Genomic DNA, 20,320 nt, shown 5'->3' on the forward strand with positions numbered 1-20,320 from the left:
TTTAAGAAAGGGTGTTGGATGGGAAAGGCTCAAAACGCACAGAGAAGACAAGACTGACTTCTGAGATCTTTGGATACCAAAGGCTGATAAGAGAATAAAGCCAGGCTTTTGTTCCCTGGGGCGCTGTGCGTACTAGGGAGGAGATGGGTACTGTATGAACTTTTGTCAACATCACCCTGAGCATTTGTAGGCGAAGGACACCCTTGGATTGACAGGTGCAGGGAGGCGGGGAGTTGGGGTCACAGGCTGTGAAGGGACAGGCCTCTACTGAAAATACATATTTATGTCTCAGAATGTCTACAGATAAAAACCCACTAGAAAAGGAGTATGTCCGAGGAAACTAATTTTGCTAATACCTATCAATCCTTTGAAACGCCCATAGAAGTAAGTAGGTGGAAGGGAGATGGTGGTGTATCAGAATGTTCACGTAGTTCTAAAAGAACTTTAGGGGGAAATCCTGTGTTGAAACCATTTTTCTAACACATTGTTATCAGCAGCCCCCAGACTTAGGGGTCCTCAGTCGCCAGCTCAGCGAACCGCGAGCGCTCGTGGGCAGCTGGGACCGCTCGCAGTGGCTTGGAGCAAGGTTCTCTCGGCCTTCCGCGACCGCACAAGAGTGGCCCTCGGCCCTCGCCGTACTCGGACTCTACCAACGCCGGCGCAGGAGGGGGGTGTTTTGTGGTCGCGGAAGAGGAATCCCGAGGCTGTGCCAGGAAAGCAGGGCCTCGGAGGACGGTTGTTTCATCGCTCGCGTGGCTCGCCCGCCCTTCTCCCCTGTCCGCTCCCCACTGCGCCGTTCCATCCGGGAGCTCTCCCGTGTTCCCGCGACGGCAGGTGAGCGCCCTGGCCCCCGCCCCGGGCCTGCCCCCCCCGCTCCTCGGCCGTGGTGGCGGCCAGCGGGGAGGCGCCTGCGCGCAGTAATGGCAGCGCGGTGAGCAGGGACGGAGCTGACAGCCGCCGCCGCCCACCCTCCTCGCCGGGCACCGTCCTGCGCGCCCTCGGACTGTCTCCCTCCCCTGCTCCCTGCCCCGCGTCCCGCCTCTGCAGCAGGTAACCCGCTGAAGGCCCGGAGCCAGCTGCGGGCTCCGGGAAACTTCCTCTCCCGGTTAGTGGGTGGCGGGGCTGGGGCGGGGAGAGGAGTTGGGGGCGCGGAGGGGGAGGGGAGGCATGGGGGGAGGCCGGGGACCGGGTGTCCCGAGGGTGACCCCGGCTCCAGGAGCGCCGGCCCCGGAGCCTGGCCGCCCCCGGACTGGATCCCGGGCCTCCAGCCGGCCTTGGCCGCCCCTCCCTCGGCCCCATTTTGCTCCTAGGGAGGGAAGGTGCGAGTGCATGTTCTCTTTTATTTACGCGCTCACGCGGTTACACAGCTCTGTGTGTTTGCGGTGTGAGGGGTGGGGGGCGGGGGGCATCAATCTCTTACATCCTTACCACGAGTGTCTTCACTTTTGTTTTCGCAGACAGCGAAGATTGATAGCTCTGGGGAGGAGTGCCCTGCGTGCATGCTAGACCTGTCTCAACCCTTGGGGTCTGGTGAAATAAGATCCTTAGACTCTTAAGAGCACTTAGTTACACACCAGGGAGTCTGGACCATTCCCTACCACCCTGCAAATACGTGCATGTACAGAAAACATTTGTGAGTTGCAGACTGTTTTGTCGTTAAATCCTCTCCTTTCCCCAGGGAGTACTAATACCTAGTTGTAAGGGAGAACCTTGGAAGTTTACATTCTGATAATAAGATTAAAGACTATTAACATTCAAGACAGACTTTGGCTTCACAGTGTAAGCATCTTTGAACTAGACCAGTCCCAGATCTATACAGAGTAAGACAGGGGAAATAATCACTTAGTTCTGACTTACCACCGACTACATAATAGGCATTTAAGAACACTCAAAAGACTGCTCCCTCCTCTTTACTATCTCACGTTTCTTTCCAAGGCAGACAATTGAACAGATTGTTTATATTTTGCCTCTTTTGCCCAAATACGGTGCTGGAAGACCCTTCCGAAAGAGTCGGAGATGAAATAGCAGATGTACACGGTGTTCTCAGTTACTCTTCCCTACCCCAGATACTGTTTATAAGTTGGAAGGACATCTGTACATAGTATGTGAAAAATACCCTTTCTATGTCTGAATGCTCACATGCATCTGAAATACTTTTACTTCACTCTCCAGCCTCTGGTGATTTTTAAGTGTTTTCTGTGGCAAGGTAGTTTATTCATGTTTTTTTATCTTCACCAGTGTGTCACTAAATGGAATGTTGTAGGCCTTCTTCAAAGTCCGTATTGCCTTGCCTTTGTCAGTTCACTATTTGTTAAGCACCTGGTTTGTATGACAAGCATTACCTGAGGCCTTCGGGATACAGCCATAAACAGGACATGTGAAATTTCTGCCCTCCTGGAGCTTCAGTTCTGGGAGGTAAGGGAAAGTCAGAAAGTAAGAAATAGAAAAAGTTTCAGCCAATCCTAAGTGCTATAAAAGAAGTAAAATAGGAAGTCGTGGTAGTGACGAGGAGAGACTGCTTCAGATGCTGTGGTCAGGAAAGACCTGTCTGAGGAGACTTTTGACCTGATATCTGAAAAGTGGGAAGGATATGGCCTCTGGAAGTCTGAGGAAACAGCAGATGGATATGTCCAAAGGTAGTTTCAAGCTTAGGGTCAGCAAACTGAAAGCAACCCACTGAAGTTGGGCTGAGACCCTCATGAGAAAGAAAAGTTTAGGTGGTAGCCATGGGTCAGGTCATGTGAGGTCTGTTATCAGAGGAGTTTGTTTGGCTTTTATTCTTAAGGAACATTGAAAAGCTGTTCCCTTTTTGTGAAGCTGGGAGTGAAGTGGGATATGGTCTGGTTTACAATCTGACTGTGAAGGAGATTGGATAAGAGGAAAGAAGCAGGGCTACTGGTGAGAAGGCTGGGGCAGATCTGAGTAGTGACCAGAGTCAAAGAAAAAAGATGCTGAGTTATATTTTGGAGTTGAAAGTAGTGATCTGGCCTGGTTCGGATGGGAACGCAGTTGGCTGGGTTGGGGGTGACTCCTGGGTTTGAGGCTTCACCTGGAACATGGTGACGCCATGAATTGAGATGGTGAAGATGGGTGTAGGGTTGGATAGGACATTTGAAGTAGGACCTATTCAGTATTCATGTAGAGATGAGAAGCAGGCGGTTGGATACACAAGTCTGGAATTCAGTGGAGAGATTCATTCATTCAACAAGTATTTTTTAAGCCCCAGCTACCCACTCCAGTGTTCTTGCCTGGAGAATCCCAGGGACGGGGGAGCCTGGTGGGCTGCCATCTCAGGGGTCGCACAGAGTCCCTGAGCAACTGAAGTGACTTAGCAGCAGCAGCATGGACTAGGCAGTGGGGATACATCATAGTGAAAAAATAGACAAAAATCTCTGCCTTCATAGGATTTAACTTTTAGTCAGAGAAAGATGTGGGGAGTCATCTGACTTTATATGTTGGTTATTATAATTATGTTAATTTTTATAAAGAATTAAAAAAAAAAAACTCCTGTTTTGCTTCTTGTTATAATTATCTTTAGATACAAACTATATTCATGTGATTCAGAATTTGAAATGTTTGATGGAATATAGAATGAGAGTCTCTATTTCTTGTCCCAACATATTTGAGGCCAAATATTTTGACGGTCTCTCAACACATCTTTCCAAAGATAAATTTTGTGGACATGGAGACAAATGTGTGTAGGTTTCTTCTCCCCACTTGGCAAAAATGGTAGCATACTTGCTTTGATTTGACACCTTGTATTTTTTAGAGTATTAAATAGTATTAAAAAGGTTATGAAGCAGTATGAGGGCATCTGAAATAAGAAAGTACAGAAGAAGATTAGATGGTCCTGGGGCACCGAAGCATTTTCTGATTTGGTCCCTATCTTCTGTGAGTTTAGGACCTGCAGATATGGAGTTTAGTTTAAAGAGCTGTTTTGGTGAGGCTTTTTTTTTTTTTTTTAACAAAAGTGTGCACTGTTTCTTGTGTGTTTCATCTTTCTTATCTGCCTGTTTTCTTTATGTGCTAGAAAAATGTTTGATTATGATCGAAAGCAGCATTTCCGTGAATGTACTGTCAGTTAAATTCAAGTAAGTTGATAAAAAGACCAGCATTGAATCTTAATGTTTTGAGGAAGTTTAGCTAATGTTAAAGCTTGGAAAAACAAGCAGAAATTTGGAATGTTTTCATGAGACAAAAGTTATTGCTACTTGAGATGTATGACTGAATTCTCTCTCAGTAATCAGTTAATAATCAGACTCTCTGTTCAGAGTTATCTGGCCCTTTGCCTGGGTTTGAATCTTAACAGTCAAGTTTCTGTTGCGTTGCAGATGTTAGCATAATTCTTATGTTACCATCTTTAGGAATACAGACCGTCCCCAATTTACAATGATTTGCCTTAACAATTTTTCAGCTTTATGGTGGTACAAAAGCAATATGCATTCAGTAGAACCCTATTTTGAATTTTGATCTTTTCTTGGTCTAGCAGTATGGAGTATGATAGTCTTGTGATGCTGGGCAGTGGCAGCGAGCCTCAGCTCCCAGAAAGCCAAGCGGTCATGAGAGGGAACAACCAGTATACTTAACAGTCATCCTGCACATGGACAACCGTTTTGTTTTTCATCAATGTAGTAGTCACAAAATTACATGAGGCAGTCAACATGTTATTCAAAGTAGGCTTTCTGTTAGATGATTTGCCCAACTATGGGCTCATGTAGGCATCCTGAGCACTTTGAAGGTAGGCTAGGCTAAGGTACGATGTTCGGTAGGTGAGGTGTATTAAATGCATCTTGACGATATTTGTAGCTTTTGATGGATTTGGGGAGACGTAACCTGATCTTAAGTTGAAGAAGATCTATATAAGATTCAGACTATGTTACTACTTTGTATTTGGGAAGGCCTGTTGAAGATACTGGAACAGTGAAGTTCCTTTAAGTCTTAATAAGTTTTGAGACAGTGACTAGAGTTAAGGTCATGATATTAGCATCTGGTACAACTTTTGGAGTGCGGTTAATGTTAGCTTCCCCTGTTGATTGACCCAGAGGAGGGGAGATGAAATATTTTCTGTAAGTTGCTTAAGCTTAATTTTTTTTGAAAAATTAAAAAACTCAGAATCATTGTGTTCCCTACTGAATTTAATACTATTTTTTATATTGGTTGACATTTTGATTTTCACTTAGCTGTCTTTAGCCAGACACTTTCTATGTAAATTGATCTACCTCTTTGGTTTCTTTTTTTTTTCTTGAGATTGTTCTGGATTTATGAACTGTTTTGTTCAGTTTGATTTTATTTATGTTATTGTTACCTCCCTTTTTTCTTTTTCGTCTGAGATAAGTAAGTAGTTTCTAGGTTGGAGAAATATCTTTAAAAATACTTAGTTTTTCTTTTTTGCAGCATTAGTAATAATACTATGAAATATGTATGCTTAGGCAATGGCACCCCACTCCAGTACTCTTGCCTGGAAAATCCCATGGGCGGAGGAGCCTGGTAGGCTGCAGTCCATGGGGTTGCTAAGAGTCGGACACGACTGAGCGACTTCACTTTTCACTTTCATGCATTGGAGAAGGAAATGGCAACCCACTCCAGTGTTCTTGCCTGGAGAATCCCAGGGACAGGCGAGCCTGGTGGGCTGCCGTCTATGGGGTTGCACAGAGTTGGACATGACTGAAGTGACTTAGCAGTAGCAGTGTATTAAGCTTACTTAAACTCTGTAAATGTAGATGTTAATGTTCTATTTGAAGATTTTAGTTATCCAGAGAATTTTCACTTATGTACTTTAACAGTGTAAATGTTACTGTTGTTATTTAATCATTGAATTATAGCCTGACTGATGAAAAATTCTGACACATATACAGTCAGGTTAGTAGTTTATCATCTTTATTTCTCTTATCAGCTGTAAGCTTCTTGAAGGCAACATCTTTAATACCTGGTAGAGGTCTGAGTATTGTGAATACTTAATAAATATCTATTAACTCAATGACTTAAGTCTTGTTCTAATGTAGGTTGCTTTTCAAATAATGAAATATTAGATTTACCGTGTGTAAATATTTCTTGAATTTCTCAGTTTTGCTTTACTTCAGTTGACGGAAAGTACAGGATACTTACATTTTTATTTTATTTTATTTTTGTTTCTTTTTTGTTGATTTGGCTGCACCACGTAGCAAGTGGGATTTTAGTTCCCCAACCAGGGATCAAACGCATGGCCCCTGCAGCGGAAGCGCTGAGTCTCAGGCAAGCACTGGACTGCCAGGGAAGTCCCCTAAATTTAAATGTTGAAATAATTTCAGACTCAACAGAGAAGTTGCACAAATGGTACAGAAAGCTCAGGTATACCTTTCCCTAGATTTCCTTAGTGCCAACAGCTATATAACCAGGGCACAATGATCAAAACGAGGAAAATTAACATTGGTACCATGCTGTTAATTAAACTACAGACCTTTATGTGAATCCCACTTGTTTTTCCTGTAATGTCCTTTACCTTTTCAAGATTCAGTTCAGGATCAGACACAGCATTTAGCATCTGTCTCCCTACTGCTGCTGCTGCTAAGTCACTTCAGTCGTGTCCGACTCTGTGTGACCCCATAGATGGCAGCCTACCAGGCTCCGCCGTCCCTGGGATTCTCCAGGCAAGAACACTGGAGTGGGTTGCCATTTCCTTCTCCAATGCATGAAAGTGAAAGGTGAAAGTGAAGTCGATCAGTCGTGTCCAACTCTTAGCGACCCCATGGACTGCAGCCTACCAGGCTCCTCCGCCCATGGGATTTTCAAGGCAAGAATACTGGAGTGGGGTGCCATTGCCTTCTCCGATCTGTCTCCCAAGTCTCTTCTAATCTGTGATGATCTTTTCTTGTCTTCCATCATCTTCATGCTTGCAATGAATGGTCAGTTTATTTTGTAGAATGACTCAATTTGGGTTTCTCTGATGGTTTCTCATAGTTAGATTGAGGTGGTACATTTTTGGCAGGCATACTAAAGAAGTGATGCTGAGTCTACAGCGTATCATATTGCAGGATACAGGATGTCAGTATATTGTATTAGAGGTGATGTTAGCTCTCATTAAGGTCATGTCTGTTAAATTTCTTTGCTTGTAGAAGTTACTATTTTTTCTCTTTGTAATTGCTGGATATATGGGGGGAGATTCTTTGAAACTATGCAGAAATCCTGTTCTCAAATTTTTGTCCTTTCATTTCAGCGTTCTTTGGTAGTTCTTGCTTATAACAATAATTACAGCAGTGTTCACCTGATGGCAATTTTGTATTTTTCTCATTTCCTTCTACACTTATTAATTGGAATCCTTCTATAAGGGAGAACTGTCTCGTCTCCATATTTGTATCCATGTTGAGTCAGAGATACTTGTTTTACTCTATGGTTTATAATTTAATTTTATCTTTATTTAATCACTCAGATTGTTCTTCTATGGCTTTCAAGTTTGCTCTTTGTCTTTTTAACATCCTCCAGCCTCTTTAAGAACGCACTTTCTGTTTTCTGACATCTTAACATGTCCAGACTCATTATATTGCCCCTGCTGCAGCCCTGGAACCAATCACTTCTCCAGTGAGCTCTGGTTCCTTCTCTTGGAGAATGGTTTTTAGAAACCAAGATCTAGATGTTATGTGTGCTAATTGCCATTGGGTGTCATTGCTCCTAGGCCCTCTCAGTGAACGGAGCTAGAAATACATGTATGAATACTAATCCATGCATACACAACATCTGTTTATTTCTATATCTTTCATCTCTCTCTCTGTGTTAAAAACCATGCTGATAACTCTCATTCCAGTCAAACACTATAGGATTTACACTTGCTGTCCCTTTTTATTTATAACTGCTGTTTTCTGATAGAAATAGAGCATACTTTTCCAATAGTCATAATAATGGTTTGAAGTTACCAAAGTGAGTCCAAGGTTTTTAGATAATGTGACTTAATTTAGCTCTCAGGATAACAAAAATTGCAAGTCATTGGGTTGTTAAAAAGGATAACTAGAGTATAATTCGAGTAATCCTTTTTAATATTTGGATAGATGGTCAGGACTAGAAAGAAAATTCAGTCTTAATGTTTATTTGTGGAAAGGCTTATTGGTCACAGCTTTGTCTTACCTGTGCGCCAGAGTGGGTGGGCTTGCCTACTCATGAGAAACTCAGATTAATTCAAGTTCTCTAACTAATCCTTGAAACATCTGTAAGAATTTTTTTAAGGCTAGTTGGAGTCTTAAATTCCTGCTTGGCTTATTAAAATTGGAAAAAAGTGAGCAAGTAAGTGAAAAAGACATAAAGCTTCATTGAGATAGGAGCCATGGAAAGAAATACTGTTTGTAGACATGTGGGAGAGTCTCAAGTCATGGAGGAGAAAGGTCTTTAATTCTGGTCAAGTTGACTTTAGTTTGGAAGCATATTCTTCTATAATTTTTTTGTTGTATTATAAATATATTCTGTACTTCCTACTGTCCCCCTTCCTAAGGTTTTCTTCCTGCACTATACATTTTGCCAATTGAAGTTACAGACCACTGTGTTTCTCTTGACTTTTTTCACCAGTGTCTGCCTTTTTAAAAAAACACACTACTAGAAATTCTTTTTATTTTTAATTAAAAAAATATTTATTTATTTGGCTGCATCAGATCTTAGTTGCGGCATGTATAATCTCTAGTTGTTGCCTGTGAACTGTTAGTTACAGCATATGGGATCTAGTTCCCTGACCAGGAATTGAGCCTGGATCCCCTGCACTGGGAGCATGGACTCTTAGCCACTGGACCACCAGGGAGGTCCCCTAGAAATTCTTAAGTAAGCAAGTCACATGATGGAAATGACATTTGTGGTGTGGAGCTGTGTGTCAAGCCTTATTGCAACAGTAAACATTTACCCTGAGCCTGCAGTTAACAAAGATACCTCTTGGCTGTAGCTCATGGGCCACACATTCAGTGCAGTAAGATGAAAGAGTTTAGATGCATGCTTGGAGCTTATCTTCATATGAAATCACGATAACTTTTGGTCAGTGTATACCAGAGATAGTCTTAGAAATGGAAAATATTGAAGAATTAATAACGCTCTTTGATTAGGTATTAAGTATTTTCCTTATTTTGTGTATTTAGGCTATAACCTGCTCAATAAGCCCCCTGGATGTCATTTTAAAAATTTACTAGGGTATATTGACTTACCTGAAATTTATTTAGGCCCCAGTGTTCTTTTGATCAATGCAAAGAAATAGAGGAAAACAACAGAATGGGAAAGACTAGAGATCTCAAGAAAATTAGAGATACCAAGGGAACATTTCATGCAAAGATGGGCTCGATAAAGGATAGAAATGGTATGGACCTAACAGAAGCAGAAGATACTAAGAAGAGGTGGCAAGAATATACAGAAGAACTATACAAAAAAGATCTTCATGACCCAGATAATCACGATGGTATGATCACTCATCTAGACCCAGACATCCTGGAATGTGAAGTCAAGTGGGCCTTAGAAAGCATTGCTACGAAAAAAGCTAGTGGAGGTGATGGAATTCCAGTTGAGCTATTTCAAATCCTGAAAGATGATGCTGTGAAAGTGCTACACTCAATATGCCAACAAATTTGGAAAACTCAGCAGTCCTGAGGGAAAACTCAGGACTGGAAAAGGTCCGTTTTCATTCCAATCCCAAAGAAAGGTAATGCCAAAGAATGCTCAAACTACTGCACAGTTGGACTCATCTCACATGCTAGTAAAGTAATGCTCAAAATTCTCCAAGCCGGGCTTCAGCAGTACATGAACCTGAACTTTCAGATGGTTATGCTGGTTTTAGAAAAGGTAGAGGAACCAGAGATCAAATTGCCAACATCCGCTGGATCATTGAAAAAGCAAGAGAGTTCCAGAAAAACATCTATTTCTGCATTATTGACTATGCCAAAGCCTTTGACTGTGTGGATCACAATAAACTGTGGAAAATTCTTCAAGAGATGGGAATACCAGACCACCTGACCTGCCTCTTGAGAAACCTATATGCAGGTCAGGAAACAACAGTTAGAACTGGACATAGAACAACAGATTTTCCAAATAGGAAAAGGAGTACGTCAAGGCTGTACATTGTCACCTTGCTTATTTAACTTCTATGCAGAGTACATCATGAGAAACACTGGGCTGGAAGAAGCACAAGCTGGAATCAAGATTGCCGGGAGAAATATCAATAACCTCAGATGTGCAGATGACACCACCCTTATGGCAGAAAGTGAAGAGGAACTAAAGAGCCTCTTGATGAAAGTGAAAGAGGAGAGTGAAAAAGTTGGCTTAAAGCTCAACATTCAGAAAACGAAGATCATGGCATCTGGTCCCATCACTTCATGGGAAATAGATGGGGAAACAGTGGACACCGTGTCAGACTTTATTTTTTGGGGCTCCAAAACCACTGCAGATGGTGATTGCAGCCATGAAATTAAAAGAAATTACTCCTTGGAAGGAAGGTTATGACCAACCTATGCTATACTAACTCACTTCAGTCGTGTCCAACTCTGTGCGACTCCATAGATGGCAGCCCACCAGGCTCCCCTGTCCCTGGGATTCTCCAAGCAAGAACATTGGAGTGGGTTGCCATTTCCTTCTCCAGTGCATGAAAGTGAAAAGTGAAAGTGAAGTTGCTCAGTAGTGTCCGACTCTTAGCGACCCCATGGACTGCAGCCTACCAGGCTCCTCCATCCATGGGATTTTCCAGGCAAGAGTACTGGAGTGGGTTGCCATTGCCTTCTCCGTGACCAACCTAAATAGCATATTAAAAAGCAGAGACATTACTTTGCCAACACAGGTCCATCTAGTCAAGGCTATGGTTTTTCCAGTGGTCATGTATGGATATGAGAGTCGGACTATGAAGAGAAGTGAAAGTGAAGTCGCTCAGTCATGTCTGACTCTTTCCGACCCCATGGACTGAGCCTACCAGGCTCCTCCCTCCATGGGATTCTCCAGGCAAGAGTACTAGAGTGGGTTGCCATTTCCTTCTCCAGGGGATCTTCCCGACTCAGGGATCGAACCCGGGTCTCCTGAATTCCAGGCAGATGTGTTAAGCTCTGAGCCACCAGGGAAGCCCCACTGTGAAGAAAGGTGAGTGCTAAAGAATTGATGCTTATGAAATGTGGTGTTGGAGAAGACTCTTGAGAGTCCCTTGGACTGCAAGGAGATCCATCCAGTCTATTCTAAAGGAGATCAGTCCTGGGTGTTCATTGGAAGGACTGATGCTAAAGCTGAAACTTCAATACTTTGGCCACCTCATGCAAAGAGTTGACTCGTTGGAAAAGACTCTGATGCTGGGAGGGATTGGGGGCAGGAGGAGAAGGGGACAACAGAGGATGAGATGGCTGGATGGCATCACCGACTTGATGAACATGAGTTTGAGTAAACTCCAGGAGTTGGTGATGGACAGGGAGGCCTGGCGTGCTGCGATTCATGGGGTTGCAGAGTCGGACATGACTGAGTGACTGAACTGAACTGATTCTTTTGATAATTTTTGGAATGCCAGAGTTTTATTGCTGGGAATGATCAGTACTGAAATAAAAAGTTAAATTTGATAGGTTTTTTGTTTTATTTATTTTTAATTTTTTTTTTTTTTACTAAAAAAGACATTAAGTGTTTAGCCATTTACATTGTTGATAATTATACTTTTGGAAGGCAACTGAAATGTTTATCAGTAATTAAGCTGAAGTCATACTGATCATTATGTTGAACATGGTTTTACATTTTGCTAAAATAGTTTGTGCTTCAAATAAAATATTTAATTATGTACCAGCATCAGTTCTGTTCTTAAAATGAATGTTTTGAGATGCTGTTACTGCTTTACCTGCTGAAGTGTAATTATCCAAATCACTTCTTTGTATGAAAAATGTCTGATTGAAAAACAGTATCACTCCATATTAAAATCCATCTGATGTTGGCAAAATTATATCTTTTGTATTTCTGCTATTGCTGGCAACTTTGTTTTCTTTAAAACATTGTTGGAGTGGGAGTTTTGTCAGGCTGTGTTAACATATCATAACACATTGTCAGGCTGTGTTAACACTTTGGGCTGGTACCATGTTGCTTCAGAGCTCTTTCAGCATCTGTACCTCAAAGTTAAGGTTCTCGGGAGAAAGGAAATGTTAGTGTGTTCGTGCATAATCAGTTGCTCAGTCATGTCCAACTCTTCTGTGAGTCCGTGGACCCACCAGGCTTCTCTGTCCATGGGATTCTCCAGGCAAGATTACTGGAGTGGGTTGCTATTCCTCCTCCAGGGGCTCTCTTTTAGTGTTCTGGGGAGTGAGGTAGGTGTGTGAAGAGAAAAACTGAAAAGGAAAAGAGATTTTAGAACATTGCTATCAGAAATCTAGATAATTTATCAATTTGATTTTTGTCTTTAGCTTGGGTTACCTAGCTATTCTCTTAGAACTAGTAACTGATTAGAAAATGTTGTCAGAAAACTAGTCAAGTATCTGTCCTGAGTCTCTGACAATCAGTGATTTGATGTATGTTTTTGTATTTTTGACTTTTTCAGCAACCATTACAATATGTAGCTTAATGAACATGTCTGCTTTCACTTGGCATAATGCTTTTGAGAATCATCTGTTGTTGTCCACATATCAGTGATTTGTCCAACTTTAATACTGAATAGTATACTGTTGTGTGAATTCACCACATTTTGTTTTCCATCCACTAGTTGATGGGATATTTGGTTTGTGCGCTTTGGTAGTTATTAATAAAGGTGCTCTAAAAATTTGTGTTTAGGTTTTCCTGTGAATGTATGTCTTCATTTCTCCTGTGTAAATACCCAGAAATGGAGTTGCTGGATCCCATGGAAAGTATATGCTTAACTTTAATAGAAACTGCCTAAGTGGTTATTAAGCAGCTTGTCACTGTTTAGTATGTTAGCTGTGGGCTTGTCTTATATGACCTTTATTATGTTGAGGTACATTCCCTCTATGCCCACTTTGTTGAGAGCTTTTGTCATAAATGAATGTTGAATTTTGACAGATGCTTTTTCTACATCTGTTGAGATCATCATGTGATTTTTCATTCTTCATTGTATTAATGTCATTGATTGATCTGTGGATGTTGAACCTTGTATCCCTGGAATATATCACAGTTGATCATGGTGTATCAGTCCTTTTAATGTGTTGTTGAATTTGGCTTGCTAAATTTTTTTTTTTTTTTGCAGATGTTTGCATCTGTGTTCATCAGGAATATTGGCCTTTAGCTTTCTTTTCTTTTGGTGTGTGTGTATTTTTTTTATTTTGACACCCATTTTGTTTATTTATTTTAAAAACTTTGTATTTTATATTGAGGTATAGCTGATAACAAATATAAAAGTTTTAGGTGAACAGTGAAGGGACTCAGCCATACATACATATGTATCTAGATTTTCTTTTCTTGTGGTGTCCTTTGGTAATCATGGTAATGCTGGCCTTGTAACATGAGTTTGGAAGTATCCTTCCGTCTTTTTTTTCTTGGAAAGAACCCTCCTGGAGCCCTTTGTTCTGTGTCTGTATAGACGGGTTGTTTTTAAAATCTGTCAAGCTTCTGTGCTGAAAAATTCCTGTTCCTCTCTTCTGTGTTAGATCCCTCTGTTTTGGGATCCCAAGTCTTTCTTAGTTTGTTAATTTCCTCCTTATAGAGGATATCTTCCAATAGATTCCTGAGTAAAATGATTTCATGTACATTATTTGATACCACTCTGGATAGAGAACTCTAGGTGATTAGTCATCTTCCCCTGAGCATTTTGAAAGCATTGCTTTATATTACCTCCAGCATCCAGTGTTGCAATTGTAAATCTATATATAATTTATAGTCTGTTGTGACTTTTTTCTTTTCTGAAAAATTATAAAGTCCTTTCTTTATCCTCAGTGGTTTAGTATGCCAAAAAGTGGTGCCTTGTTATTTTTAAAATCAAATATTCTGGGTATTCAACATGTCCTTCTAAGTTGGAAAACTAATGTTCATTAGTTCTGCAGTATTTTTTCTTTAATAATTACCTCTCATTCTGATTTTCTAGAATGCATATTAATTGAATGTTAGATCTTTTTGGATGAATAATCCTTTTAAAAATAACTTTCTGATTCTGATTTATGTGCTCCCCACTCTTCCTCATATTTATGGAACTGTTAATGATGATGGTAAAGATTTTTTTTAAACCCATTTACTTTGAAAAATTGCAAACATATACAGAGAATGAATAGTTTAATAATGCCTAATGTACTTGTCACTCATTCTCAACAATTATCAATCAGTGCATAAACAAGCTGTTTAATTTTGAGGTAGGTCTCAGACAGCATTTATTACATTCATAAGTATTTTGGGATGTGTCTTTGACAGATAAGAACTCTCATTTTTAAAGCTCTCCTAATTGTTATAAAAAATATTTTTAAGGTCATGAAATAGCTCCTCAAGTGTTTTCAGATTTCCAAGGTTATCATAAATATGAATTTTAAAAAAGAGCATAAATCTAGATCCAAATAGGAACAGTCATACTGTGATAGATTAAATGTGCCTTTTCAGTCTATTTTAGTTTAATTTCTATTCCATAAATGTCTCTCACTCTCATTTTCTTTTCTCTCTCTTACGTGTGTGCATAATTTATTGAAGAAATCTGATTATCCAGTAGTTTCCTGTAGTCTGGATTTTGCAGACTTGCAGGTTGATGGTTAGTAATGTTTGTATATATAATATGTATCACATAGGAGGAATTCAGAAGGTATTTAATGAACAGTAAGGATAATGATAAATTGTAGTTTTCTTATAAGTATTTGTAACAATTGTAACTTAAGTTGTGTTAACAGTATCTTTAGAAGAAAACTTTGTTGATGTCAATGTGAAAAGAACTTACTAATCCATTTAAAAAACTATTTTAACTCAAAAATACTGATATTAAACTAGGTACTTGAATTTTGGAGGACTCATCACATATCATATCAAACATAATAGAATGAATCCAAGTACAGCCAAGCAGTGAAATGCTATTTGCCTAGTCACTCGGTTGTGTCTGACTCTTTGCGACCCCATGGACTGTAGCCTGCGAGGCTCCTCAGTCCATGGGATTCTCCAGGCAAAGAATGCTGGAGTGGGTTGCCATTTCCTTCTCCAAGAAATGCTATTAGGATTAAAGAAATCCTTATGTGTTAATATGGAATGCTTTTCCAAATGTACTGTTAAGTGAATATATTGTTAAGTAAGTGGTGTGATGCCATTTATATAAAACAGGTGAAGAAAGACCATCTCTATATTCAACTATGTAAAAAGGGGAAATAATGACATATATGCATAAAGTACTCCCAGACACACATAATAGATCCCTCTAGTGATGGGACATGGTGACTGTAGCATAGGAGTGAGAAGGAGACTGAGATTTCAGAATTTGCAATCATGTAAATGTACCTGTTCTCCCCTACATTCCCCTCCACATTAAATTGCTCCAAAATTTTTGGTACGGTTATTTCACCTTAAGTGTCTTAACAGCTTTATTGAGTTATCCTTCGCATACCATTCAGTGTACTCATTTGAACTGTACAGTTCAGTGGTTTTTAGCACATGTGAGGGTTGTGCAAACATGATGACAATCAGTTTTAAAACATTTTCATCACCTAATTAGCAGTCACTAACCATTTTTCTCCAGGTCCTGTAACCCTGTGCAAACACTAAAATACTTGCTGTGTCTGCTGATCTGTCTTTTCTGGATATTTCATGTAAACGGAATAGGCAGTAATAGGCAGTCTTTTATGACCAACTTTATTCACAGAATATGTTTTTGAGGTTTATCTATATTGTAGCATCTATCAGTACTCCATTCCTTTGTATTACAGAATAATCATTGGATGTACTACATTTTATTTATCCATTTTTTACTTGATAGACATTTGAGTGATTTCCACTTTTTTGGCCTTTATAAATAAATGCTGCTATGAACATTTGTGTCCAAGTTTTTATGTTTTTTTATTTTATTTATTTTTGGCTGGGCTGGGTCTTTGTTGCTGTGTGGGCTTTTCCCTAGTTGTGGTGCTTGGGCTTCTCTCTGCAGTGGCTTCTTTGTGTTGCAGAGCAAGGCTGTAGGGCACTTGAGCTTCAGGAGTTGTGGCAAGTAAGGTCAGTAGTTGTGGCTCCTGGGCTTTAGTTGCTCTGTGGCATGTGGGATCTTCCTGGATCAGGGATCGAACCGGAGTCTCTTGCATTGCCAGGTGGATTCTTTACCACTGTGCCACAGGAAAGCCCCATGTCCAAGTTTTTGTGTGGACATGTTTTCTATTGCATAGGAGTGAATTACTGAATCACGTGGTAGCTCTGTGATACCATACGATACTTAGAAATGGTGCTCCTAGTGAGAAAATCTAATCTATGAATCATTTTCAAATGTAATGAAAATTTCATAAATGTTATTGCCATAAAATTTCTTTCTTTGCCCTCTCTCTTTTACATCCTTGTATAAATGCTCCATGAGTAAAGATCATTTAAACAATTTAAATAAGATGAAGGAACATACATTTTATTTAAGGAGCTTAAATAAAGGAGCTTTCTATTGGGCAGGCATAGAAGCTAACCAACTCTTTTAGCATACTTCCTGTTACTGGTTTGTTAGTTTTTAGTTTATTTCCCTGGGCTGATGCTTCTCTCACCTTGGTGTTCACATTTTCCATCCATCTAAGAGTGGATTATCACTGTACATAAACCCATTCTCTCTGTTCTCAACAGAGAAATCAATGCCAGTGTGATTCTGCTAAAACTTGAATAAAGCTAAAAGGTAATCGATGCAACCATTAAAATAATGTATAAGTAGGGTGTGTGGTATGATCCCATTCTTATAGGGGGAGGAATGGAATGTGAAGCAAACAGTGATAGCTTTTTGGTACACAGTTACACAGTAGTCTCCCTACCCTGAGGAAGCACTCAGATAATCGTGGCTCAGTTCAGTTCAGTTGCTTAATCGTGTCCGACTCTTTGTGACTCCATGGACTGCAACGTGCCAGGCTTCCCTGTCTATCACTAGCTCCTGGAGCTTGCTCAAATTCATGTCCATCGAGTTGGCTGAGGGTAGTTTAATCCTCTAATAGCAGTTAAAGAGAATTCTCAAGTTACACAGAAGAGGACACCTTACCTAGTTTAAGTGGGCCCAGAAAATTTCCTAAAAGCTAATATTCTGGGCCAAGGCTAAAAGATCAGTAGGAGTTAGGTGAATGGATTGAAAGGAGGAGGCATGGAGAAGAGAAGAATTTTAGGTACAGAAAGCAATCACGGTAACGCTCAGTGCTTGTGAATCAGCCTGTTGTGTTCAGTGACCTCTAAGCAAAGAAGTTTCCAGATTATGATGCCAAGGAAAGGAGTCCCATGAGAAGAGCAAGGTGAGGATGGGCTTTAGTTCAAGGTCACATCATGGAAGCTTGATGATCCTGTTGCCAATGAGCTTAAACCAGATGCTATCCGTAGTGGAAAATCTCAAGCTGCTTTAAGTACCAGAGTGACATGGTCAGCTCTGTGGTTTAGGTTATTTTTGTTGCTGAATGCCAGATCCAAGAGTCTAACTTCCTTGGAAGTCAAGAACTCTGTTGACCACTGTTATCCTCACCTAGTACAATGCCTGGCATGGATGTTCCTAAGTCTGCTGGAGTAGGACATGGCAACCCACTACTAGTATTCTTGCCTGGGAAGTCCCATGGACAGAGAAACCTGGTGGGCTACAGTTCATGGGGTCGCAAGGAGTCAGCCATCACTGAGCACACAGCACATAGTTGTATATGGTAGTTGAGGGCAGGGGTTCCAGCGCAGGTCTGAATCCTGATGCCATCAATAAATAGCTCTGCGACCTTAAGCAAGTTTGTTAATCACCATGTAATTAGTTTTCTTATCCAGAAAATGGAGGGAACAGTGGGCCCTACTTCAGATTGTTGGGAAGATTAAGTGACTTTATATAAAGCACTTAGATGTGTGTTTGGCTCATAGTAAGTATGGGCTTCCCTGATAGCTCAGTTGTTAAAGAATCTGCCTGCAATGCAGGAGACCCTGGTTCGATTCCTTGGTCAGGAAGATCTGCTGGAGAAGGGATAGGCTACCCACTCCAGTATTCTTGGGCTTCCCTTGTGGCTCAGCCGGTAAAGAATCTGTATGCCATGTGGGAGATCCGGGTTTGATCCTTGGGTTGGGAAGATGCCCTGGAGAAGGGAAAGGCTACCTACTCCAGTATTCTGGCCTGCAGAATTAATTCCATGAACTATATATATAGTCCATGGGGTCGAAAAGAGTCAGACACGACTGAGTGACTTTCACTTTCATAGTAAGTACTGTATAAGTATTAACAGTTATTAGTACTTCTTTGATAAATAAAAGATGAATGCAAACTGAAACTGTTGAGGGCCTGACCCCAGAGCTTTTATGGGGTTGCACGAGAATGGAAGGATTTAAGAAATCCCACACAGATAGGATGTGTGAAAAGCATGAGAAGTTAAGGTTAATTTTCTGTTTTAAAACTGGAGCTTTAGGTCCCCCTCTTCCCCCCAATACACACACACACAGGGATTACTGCTAGTTAGAGGAAATTTAAGGCCTGGTCTGTTGATGGAAGAGAGTTGATTCAGTGTGGCACACCCTCTTTGGGCTTTTGTTTAACCTCTCTGATTCCTTTTCTTCTCTTCTCTTGAAGTCTGTTCCCTGGACCCCTCTGCAGTTCTTTTCTTCACCACGTAAGAAGAGCCCAGGGCCTCCTCCAGTTCGTGGACCATGCAACTGGTCTCTTGTCTCGTTTCCTTTTTCTCTATGCATCCTGCCTTCTCCCTGCTGTCTCTTTACCTCCTTTTTTCCCCACAGTGGGACACAAAGAGGAAGAATGTTTCCTCCTTGTTTGGCCCTAGCTACAGGACTAACTTGGTGCTTCACAGTCCCGTAATGAGGGAAAACTTCGGGGAGGGTGTGAAGGCTTGCGCAGGAAAAATGCTCCCTTGTGCAATTAAATGTGGCTTTACAAGGTTTTTCTTTTAATTCTGTTCTTCTGCTGTGTTATGGAGAAGGATTTGGAATCCAGCTAAACTGATGCTTTAAGAAAAGAAACCCTTTAATGATTTTGTGTTTCCTCATATATGCGCTTAGTCTCCAGTTTAAGGAGTGCAAACCACGAGGATTTGGGGCTGAAGCCTTTTTGTCTTGACTGAGTATCTGCTGTGGATTTCTCGTGTTGGAGTTTAACTTTTTGGCTCATTGAGCCCCAGCTTCTTTCTGTCAGCACGTGAAGCTTCTCATTCTTTGGACCACCCTGAATTATAAATAATTTGTGTTAAAAGCTCTCTATTTCTTAGAGTTTGTAGTGAATACAAACATTCTGAAGAATTCCTTGTCTGGACAGGCATGAAAAGATGACAGCCAACGTTGATTGTTCTCACCACGCGCCAGGCTCTGTTCTCACGCCTTCCTGCATCCTGCTGCCTAATGATGTGATTGTTTTAGAGACAAATGACTGACCCCGTGTAATTCATGCTAATGTTAGCATTGTCTTTAATTAACAGATTTCAACACTAAACTTGCACAATGTCTTTGAAACCAAGAGTAGTGGATTTTGATGAAACCTGGAGCAAACTCCTCACGACAATCAAAGCTGTGGTCATGTTGGAGTACGTGGAGAGAGCAACGTGGAACGACCGCTTCTCGTATCCTTTGGTGGCACCTACGCCTGCACCCGTCAGCACTCTGGGTTCATAAGCTTGTTGAAAACAGGTTTAAGCTTTCCTAAGTGGAAGAACTTTCCAGTATAACTATTTTCAAATGTATTATTGTTGACATTTCCAAATTTATTGCCTGTATGTGGCAGTCAACAGTCTTCCATAACCTTTTGTTCAGCAAATACTTTCCTGAGATTTAGCATATGTCAGACACCACTTCAGGCTTTGGGAGTACAGCTGTGAACAAAACAAGCCACTTTCCTTTCATTCTACTGAAGGAGATAGGCATTAAACAGATGTAAAGCAAACCTCATGCCAGTGCTTCTATTAATCGTAACAGGTTAAGTATCGGGGCGGTCCGGTGGGGAGGAGTGAAGCAGGGCAAGTGTCTGAGTGTGGCTGGAGTGTGTGTGGGACTCTGCAGATGGTGGTCAGGGAAGGTCTCTCTGAGGATGGTGATAAAACTTGAGCAAAAAAAAAAAAAGCAAAAAAAAAACCAAAAAAACAAAACTTGAGCAAAGACTAGGACAGAGGGAGGGAGCAGGTCACACAGAGACCTAGGGGCAGCGTTGCAGGCAGAGAGCACATAGCACATTCAGCGCCTGTGAGGCGGGAACGGTTCTTACCTGGGTTGTCTGCATTTGCGAGTTAGTGGTTGTATATGAAAACATAAGTAGGTGGTTTCCCTGTGGCCTAAAACCTGCTGC

At 41.0% G+C, this 20,320-nt stretch overlaps 1 protein-coding gene across 4 annotated transcripts in view; it reads left to right on the plus strand.

Annotated features, from left to right (window-relative positions):
* The first annotated feature begins 692 nt into the window (after nt 1-692).
* The window catches only part of CUL2 (cullin 2), a 71,749-nt gene continuing 52,121 nt past the window's right edge, over nt 693-20,320 (plus strand). Inside the window, exons 1-3 of one of the 4 annotated variants that reach the window (XM_070800770.1) lie at nt 900-1,050; nt 1,458-1,633; nt 19,461-19,601. In XM_070800770.1, the coding sequence (XP_070656871.1) occupies nt 19,483-19,601 (119 nt within the window). In that variant the 5' untranslated portion in view covers nt 900-1,050; nt 1,458-1,633; nt 19,461-19,482. Of the gene's footprint in view, nt 835-892; nt 1,106-1,457; nt 1,634-19,460; nt 19,602-20,320 lie in introns of those variants that run through there. The other 3 variants (XM_019972992.2, XM_019972990.2, XM_019972991.2) reach the window with 3 other exon arrangements.

Source organism: Bos indicus, chromosome 13 (assembly GCF_029378745.1).
Source record: "Bos indicus isolate NIAB-ARS_2022 breed Sahiwal x Tharparkar chromosome 13, NIAB-ARS_B.indTharparkar_mat_pri_1.0, whole genome shotgun sequence".
NCBI classification, from domain to species: domain Eukaryota; kingdom Metazoa; phylum Chordata; class Mammalia; order Artiodactyla; family Bovidae; genus Bos; species Bos indicus.